Consider the following 8780-nt stretch of genomic DNA (forward strand, 5'->3'; position numbering starts at 1 on the left):
ATGTCGCGATCGTTAAAGGAACAAGGTCTGACATTTATCTGCTCTCTCTGTGGCCCAGAACACAGACAGACTTGATGGGATAACGCGATTGGACTGTTTGTAATAGTCATCTCATAGTTTATTGCTATTTCCAACAATACTTTGTGGCAGTGCATACACAGACGATCTTTGCACGTGTCGACCACTAGAGGTTACTGCGCCTTAAATAACTGAAGCAGTATAAATTACCGGTGTTCTCGCAGCGTTCGTTAATTCCAGGTCGCGTCCCTTTAATAGCTTTGCGCGTTCCAACGCACAGATTCTGTTGCGACGGCAAAGGGCTACTTCTTGTATTACACAGACATATGATAACCGATTTAATATAGTTTTGTATGTGAATAAATAGAGAAAGCAAGAAATTCTAAGAACTTTATGAATTTCTAAAACATTTCAACTATATGCCATCAAAAAGCAAAAGAGCAAATGGATTCGGTCACAGAAACTCTTACTTTATTCAAACATTTTTGCAACAATCAGTACAAAATGTGTATAAAGTATAAAGATTGGTGGTTCGAACTAATTATGACACTAGTTTATACATACATATATATATATATATATATATATTTGAAAAGTTCCATTAAGTTGCCAAAAATGAGTTCCTTGTTCCGTTATTATCGATTTCTTACACGTTTACACACAACACGACACGTCACATTAGACAGAAACATCCGACGTACGGCGCATCGACTATTCATTTACATTACACACGTGTAACAAGCACACGCTGGTATAACGCGCGCGTGCCACGTACAATTATTATCGAGAACATTTATACTACTAGTACACGTAGCGACCGTATTAAGCCCGCACCAATCACAAACAGTGTTACAATGTAATTATACCTGCGAAGCTGCTGCCCCACCAATCACAGACAGTGTTACAATGTGATCACACCTGCGAAGCTGCTGCATCAGCGGCCGAACTTACGATGCATTTATAACAATTTTTTTAAAATCCAACTGCTACTAGGTTACTCTAGGTGAAAGTGTGAAGAAATCCAACTAACTAACACAAACATTAAACTCCGGTTAATAATCTCCCACTAAACTACTTCACATTTACAAATGTGAGAACAAAATGGTCGCACCATTTCGTCGTCGTCCTTCCGGCAAACAATTGCACGCCTCCTGTTGGCGAATTGTTGCGGGATTTGTCGCCACATCATCGCTTCCTCTAGTGCAATGCAGTGTTTCGGATCTTTATAGTTAATTATGAGTCATTAACGTTTAGTCGTTAACATTAGTCGTCGTTGCTTATCGTTAACGATTAGTATTAACGTTTACGTCGTTAGCGTCTAGTTGTTGCGGATCCCCAGCGATTGTTCGAGCTCCGCGCGGCGTTGCTTAATCGTTAACGATAGTATTAACGGTTTAACGTCGTTAGGGTCTAGTTGTTGGCGGATCCGCCAGCGTATTGTTTCGAGCTCATGCGCGGCGTTGCTTACTGCGTTAGGCATTTGTAATTTATGTTTAATATCGGTTATGTGTCTAGTTGTTGCGGATGCCGCTAGCGATTGTTCCGAGCTCTGCCGCTTGCTTAGGTCGTTAGCGATTTGTAATTCAACAGTTTATATGGTTAGTGGTCTAGTTTGTTGCGGATCCCAGTGATTGTTCGACGGCTCCGCTTCGTTGTTTGCTTAATGCGTTAACCGATTTGGTAATTAAACGTTTATATGGCGTTAGCGTCTAGTTGTTGCGGATCCCCAGCGATTGTTCGAGCTCCGCGCGGCGTTGCTGCACTTGCCGTAGAGTATCTACAGACGGCCTCCTGAGCCCAGCTCTGCGTGTAATAATCCGCTCGCCTCTCCTCCTCCGGCGCTCCCACCACGTCGTCATCGTCTGAAACAGCGGACGCCGTCACGACGCGACCCGACGACCGTTACCGGGGGGAACCGATGTGCTTGGAGGTTTTTTTACCGGCCGTAACCGGAGGCGACCGGCATTATTACAAAGCCCCTAACCGAAAAAACTACTTTACACCTGTTAACGACCCCCAGGTAGACGTACGCCTTCAGCACCTGTTTTAACGACGCCGCCGCAGGTAGAAGTGCTTCACCACGCTGTTAAGCGACAGCCCCCAGTAGACGTGCCTTCACACCTGTACGATAGCCAGGTAAAGACGTACCTTACACCTGTTAACCGACCCCCCAGGTAAGACGTACCGTTCACAACGCTGTTACTGACCGCGCAGGTAAGACGTACGCTTCACACCTGTTAAAGCCCCCAGGTCAGACGTACGCTTCACACCTGTTAACGACCCAGGTAAGACGTACCTTCACACCTGTTAACGACCCCCAGGTAAGTACGTACCTTTCAGGCACTTGTTAACGACCGAGGTAAGAAGTACCTTCACACTGTTAACGACGGTCGCCAGGTAAGAACGGTACCTTCACACGCTGTTAACGAGCCCAGGTAAGAGCGTAACTTCACACCTGTTAACGATCGCCAAGGTAGACGTACCTTCACAACCTGTTAAGCTGACCCGGTCCAGGTAAAGACGTACCTTCACATCTGTTAAGCGACCCCCAGGTACAGAAAGTACTCCACCTGTTAACGACCCCCAGGTAAGACGTACCTTCACACCTGTTAACGACCCCCAGGTAAGACGTACCTTCACACCTGTTAACGACCCCCGGTAAGACGTACGATTCACACCTGTTACGACGGCCCGGGTAAGATTACTTGCACACTGGTTACGATCCCCAGGTAAAACGTACCTTCACACAGCTGTTAACGACCCAGGTAGACGTACGCTTCACACTGTTAAGACCCCAGGTAAGACATACGAGTCAGCACGCTGTTAACAACCCCCGGTAAGACGGTACTTCAGCACCTGTTAGAGCTCCTAGGGTAGAGTACTTCACACGCTGTTAACCACCCCTCAGGGTAAGACGTACGCTTCACGAGCAGGCTGTTAACTAACCCCCAGGTAAGATTCGGCATCCGTCACACCTGTTAACAACCCACAGGTAAGACGTACGCTTCACCCCATGTTAACACCCCCAGGTAACGACGTACCGTTCACTGACTGTTAACGACCCCAGGTAAGACGTACCTTCAGCACTGTTAACGACCCCCAGGTAAGACGTACCTTCACACCTGTTAACGACCCCCCAGGTAAGACGTACCTTCACACCTGTTAACGACCCCCAGGTAAGAACGTACCTTCAGCACGCTGTTTACAACCCCCAGGTAGGAGACGTACTTCACGACTGTTAACAGACCCAGGTAAGACGTACCTCACACGCTGTTAACGCGCGCAGGTAAGACGTAACTTCACAGCTGTTAAACTGACCCCCAGGGGGGGAGACGTACGTTCCCCTGTTAACGACCGGCAGGTAAGCCGTACGGCTTTCACACCTTTAACGACCCGGTAAGACGTACCTTCAGGTCGCGTGACTGTGAGACGAGCCACTTGTTGATGAATTCGACGGGGTCTCGTGAGAAGCTGAGCATGAACTCGCGATTAGTCTTCAGACTGTTGATCGTCTCCACCGTCTCATGAATCTTGTTGTCTAGACCTTGAATCTCCTGCTGACTCGTAGTACTCAGCAAGAACTGATTCATCTGTGTCTTCAACGGGTCGTCAATCTACCGAGACATCGAGAGACGTAGTGAGAGAGAGGAGGAGGAGGAGGAGGAGGGAGGAGGAGGGGAGGAGGAAGGAGGAGGAGGAGAGGGGAGGAGGAGGAGAAGGAGGAGGAGGAGGCGGAAGAGGAGGAGGAGAGGGGCGGAGGAGGAGGGAGGAGGGAGGAGAGGGGGAGGAGGATGGGTCGGAGGAGAGGAGGAGGGCGAGGAGGCAGGAGGAGGGGATACCATAATTTCAGTAAGAGACTGGTTTATCTGACTTCAACGGAACATCAATCTACAGAGACATCAAACACTGTATCCCCGAGATGCAGTGAGAGAGAGAGGAGGATAACGAGAGGATGGGGAGAGGGAGGAGGGAAGGAGAATAATGGGAAGATTGGAGGAAGGCAGGTGTAATAATTGGCTACAACACATATCACCTCACTCACCTCAACGTCTATATCGTAGCATGAAGTCTTCTTCTGGTCAGGACCTTCGACGGTGATCGTGTGGTTGATGACTATCGGGTCCGGAGGATGCAGCAGCCGGTGCAGCTGCTGGGGAATCTCCGCAAACTTCATACGCTGACTCTCAAATATCTACAACACAAACAAACAAACACGTTACTTCATATGCTGAGTCATAAAGATCTATGCCAGAAAACAAACAAACAAACAAAGCAACAAACATGCAGGACTTTACCAGCTTGCTCTCAAGGATCTCTTCCGTAAACAAAACAAATAAATGCGTGTTATTTCACCAGCTGACTGCACAATTATCTGTCCCCTAAACAACAAACAAACAAACAACAGTAGCCGGCTGCTACCAGCGCTCACAGGCTGTTCCAGGTAACCTGCCACAACAAACGGGAGTACGTGCACGGGGGATAGGTGCAATTAAATTTTTTTTTTTTTAATATCATACTTGAGCCAATTTGTAACGCGGCCGAAACAGCAGAGAGTAGACGGTCAACTCGGCCGGTGCCGGTCCTAATTGAGAAGCAGCTGACGCTGCAGATAATCGTCATTCAATGTCTCACCTGTGCGAGGTAGCGGTCACAGTTGATGTACTCTCGCTCGTGAGCATCCTGCAGTGAGTGAGGTCTATCACGTACTGCCAGAGCGCGTTGATGATGACGGGCGCCGTCTGTGTGTGAACGCCCACAGAACGTGCGAGACGACGGCGGTCCAGCTTAAATCTGGCAGTCGGCTGCAATCAAACAATCAATCATCATCATAATATCAATCATCACCGTCATACATCATCATCATGCAATTGTAATGTCCTCACATCACCAACCATCAATAAAATTCGTCAATAATCAGCTGTAGCTGTCATCAACAATGATCAGTCATAGATCGTCAACATGGTCATGCTCATCCCTCACATGTCAACCATATCATCACGCGTCATCAACATCATGCATACGTCATCGTCAACATAATCATCTCGACAGCAATCATCGTTCACTAATCACCGACAACAACATCCAAGTCATCATCACTAACGACGCCTGCAACTTATGGAGTATGTGTGGAAGAGAGAAGTTCGATCACTATCAAGAATGCACAACTGTCCAAACAGGACACTTACAGCATTTCTCGCTTTTAAGTTAAGGTACGAGAGTATTTATAGAGCGACACACCACTACATGCACAGAGTACTAGGTTTAGCCTGTAGTCTAGCAGCAGCAGCCAAGGTAACAGCGTACGTTATCGGTCGCCGGGGCGTTTCAGAACCTGGAAGCCTGTCCAGGTCTCTGCCGCGTCGTAGCCTGTGCGATGCGCACTGTAAAGACCGCACGAATGAAAAAGGAAACAAGTCATTTTATTGCCACGATGACAATCGTGGAGTAAGTCGGCGTGCACATTTGCAGACGTGTATCTGTTGTTCGCGATAATACGTTCCCGTAGTAGCGGTCGAGGCGTATGCGTTCACTTCGTTCCCCTCGCACCAGATGGTTCTCCCGCGACCGTACAGTTCCTTGTCCAATTGTAGATCCAGCAGACTCTTGAAGAAAACTAGAGAATTTACAGCTTGCGGTAATTTGCTGTCCACACTTGTTGGTCCGCTGTTTGAAAACAAAAAACGTGACGATTATAAAAAATCCTTGCTGTATGTCGATACGTGCGTGCGTTCGGTATCAAGAATTTCGTACGCAATTTGCATCATTTTTACTCTCTTCATTGGACTTATGTAGATTATTTTACATCAATTTATATTTTTACTTTATATAATATTATTTAGCTATTATAACGATCATACTTTTATTTTCAGTTTCACATCACTAGCGGCAATTGCCGCGTAGGCACCTACACGGTACTGTATGACGGGTAAGACCTCGCGCCTAACTGCTTGCTCACACCTCATAACGATTAACGAGGCCAGCGAGGTTTTTCAAACAGTTTGTTCGTTTCACACGGTTCACGGATGATAAGAGCACACGATACATGTTATAAGAATTAGGGGTATACAGGCGCGTAGCAGCAGCAAGCTACAGGCAAGCAGCAGCAGCCACGACACACACGATACCATTGATTATATTAGGGGTAAACAGGCGGTTAGACAGCAGCAGCACCACACCGCCAAGTAGCAGCAGTAGCAACAGCATCAGCCGCAAGTAGGCAGCAGTAGCACAGGCATCACGGTCATGTAGCAGCAGTAGCATCACCGGCCAAGGTAGGCAGCAAGTAGACAGCATCACCGCCAAGTAAGCACAGTAGGCATCACGCGTCCAAGTAGTACAGCAGTAGCAAGCAGCATCATCGTCGATGTAGGCAGCAGATGAGCATCAGCATCACCGTCGATGTAGCAGCAGTAGCAGCACCGCCATATAGGCAGGCAGGCGAGCAGCAGCCACCACCCCGCCAAGTAGCAGTCAAGTAGCAGCAGCAGCAGCAGCTGCACATGTACATACTCACATCTTCCAGTAGCTTCCCTTCGACACGCAGCTCCCATGATGGAACGTTGTCGTCGTCCTGAAACACAAAGCCACCTGTTACCAGCGTTACGGTGTTATTACAGCAAAGCAACGCCGCTCAAGTGCCACGATCACCTGATTAGCGCAATGACACTTCAATAGAACGTACAGCCGTCCAGAAAGACAACGTCTGGCATTTACCTAGAATGACATTTACAGTTACAAAGTGAAACCACCTCTTTAAACTTGCCACCTGTCTACAGACCACACTTGGTATATCCGTTGAGTGGCAGTCACATTATAACCAACCCTCTTCAAAGCTGCATCGAGCGACCCTCGCATGCGTGGCGCCACCTACCTCCACGTCGGGTTTTGGCGGGTAGAACGTGTTCGAGATGAATATTCTGAGCTTGCGCTTGACCTTGATCGGACGCTTCAAGGCCTCCTGGATCTCTAGTCGCTTACGGACAATCGTAGCGTCGAGTTTACGTTCGAACGCGAGCAGGTCCATGTACGCCTGCGACTCGGGCACCAGATCGCGTACCTGTAGCAACGCAGACAACGATTAAACATAATAATGAATTAATTAAATGATAATAACAATTAATACGAGACGTTACGCATCTTTGCCACTAGGTGGAGCACTATACATTTTTCTGCACACTGCTTGTCTGCACGCTCTTATAGGAAAACGATGTTTTTATTGTAGAATGTCAGAAACACAGGGAACTCGCGAGGAATGTCTATCCTGTATTAATGTCTTATGTCTATCGTTTATAATAATAATAATAATAAGTGTGTGAGGCAGGTCGACCTTCTGTTTATAATAATAATAATAATAATAATAATAATTAATAATAATAATAATAATAAGTAATAATATTATAAAATAATAAAAAAATAAAAGAAATAAGTGAACTAAGTAATAATAATAATAATAATAATAATATAATAATAGATAATAATGAATCAGTGTGGTGAAGGCAGGTTCGTACGCTTCTGGGCGGTAAATATCTGTCGGCGCCATTTCTTTCTGCCTTCTTTCCGCTGGAACTGAACGTTTCAAACGTTACCGAATCACTTACAATGAAAAAACAGATTAATAACAAATATATTACAAAATTATAATTACCATGATTAGTTTAATTGATATTTTACATTATTGATCATATATTTTATATTAATAAGCATGCAGCGCGATCTAACCTTCTATTGTTGTTCGGTCCGGGTCTGCTATCAGAGGGCGCCGGTCGTTTCCTGTCCGATCCGGGAGCCGGCGGAGGCGGCATCCCAGGTCCGCTCCGCATTCCGGACGGTCCCGGTCCTCCCGGCGGGTAACCCTGGTAACCGGGAGGCTGACGTGAGGCCCCGCCGCTAGGTGGCGCCGGGTAGCCAGGTCTGGGTGAACCCTGAGGAAGAACGTGTGAATGTCGTTAGCTCATGGCGGGCGATGGTGTCAGACTCGCTACGGCTGGTCAGCGGAATGCGGTCTGTTCGTGCTAGTAGTACTAACGTTTTAAAATTAATGGGTTTCGAGCCAAAAAAAATTGTAGTTTTGTTGTTTGCGAAGAGGATTCCACATTTCATTATTTGTATCAAACTGACGAAATACACTTACGCACGCACACGCCAATATCATATGCTATTGTTATTGTCTGCTACACACTACATTGTCCAGTAGTGTAGCAGCGATCATATGACAATTTTCGCTGACACCACTGACAACAACAGGCTGAACCGCCAGGCCCAATGTGAATGAATGCCAGCAGTTAGAAGGAAGCAAGTTTCAACGTGCATTCACGGACGATACGCGTTAACGCGACGGCAGATGTCAACGTGAAAGCGCTTACCCCGTATCCTGGTTGTTGAAACGGTCTGACTTGACCTCCCGGAGGCGGCATTCTCTGAGAGGAAGGAGCGTTTGGTCCTGAACCCGGTGGAATAAAATTAGCAGGACGTGCCGCCATTTCCAGATTTTTATGTCAACGACGCGTCCCGGGAAAAACGGAAACCGAATTAGAAATATTATTTTGCGTTAATACGTTCCTTACTGAATTAATTTTACGAACTGATATTACTAATAGGTGTAATATGGTTTAATATATATTACCTAAGGCTTTAGTAGACGCCGATCTTTCGTAAATATGCTACCACTGAATTTCAAGGAAATGCTTCAGGATTTACATCAACCAACGACGCTTTGTCCGGCACATAGACGGACGCCGCGTCTCTTGATGATGTGCGGTACA

The 8780-nt window shown here is 46.7% G+C and overlaps 1 protein-coding gene across 1 annotated transcript; it reads right to left on the reverse strand.

Moving 5' to 3' along the window:
* Window positions 1–1704: 1704 nt before the first annotated feature.
* On the reverse strand, window positions 1705–8432 carry LOC106819300 (SWI/SNF-related matrix-associated actin-dependent regulator of chromatin subfamily D member 1-like). The gene is given in 13 exon segments (XM_014823945.1): window positions 1705–1880; window positions 3426–3632; window positions 4061–4210; window positions 4651–4716; window positions 4719–4816; window positions 5284–5385; window positions 5550–5580; window positions 5583–5632; window positions 6505–6589; window positions 6890–7075; window positions 7528–7584; window positions 7725–7940; window positions 8382–8432. Coding segments are annotated over 13 exon segments (1452 nt in total). The 3' UTR covers window positions 1705–1727.
* Between the last annotated feature and the right edge of the window lie 348 nt (window positions 8433–8780).

Source organism: Priapulus caudatus, unplaced genomic scaffold, assembly GCF_000485595.1.
Source record: "Priapulus caudatus unplaced genomic scaffold, Priapulus_caudatus-5.0.1 Scaffold3131, whole genome shotgun sequence".
NCBI lineage: Eukaryota > Metazoa > Priapulida > Priapulimorpha > Priapulimorphida > Priapulidae > Priapulus > Priapulus caudatus.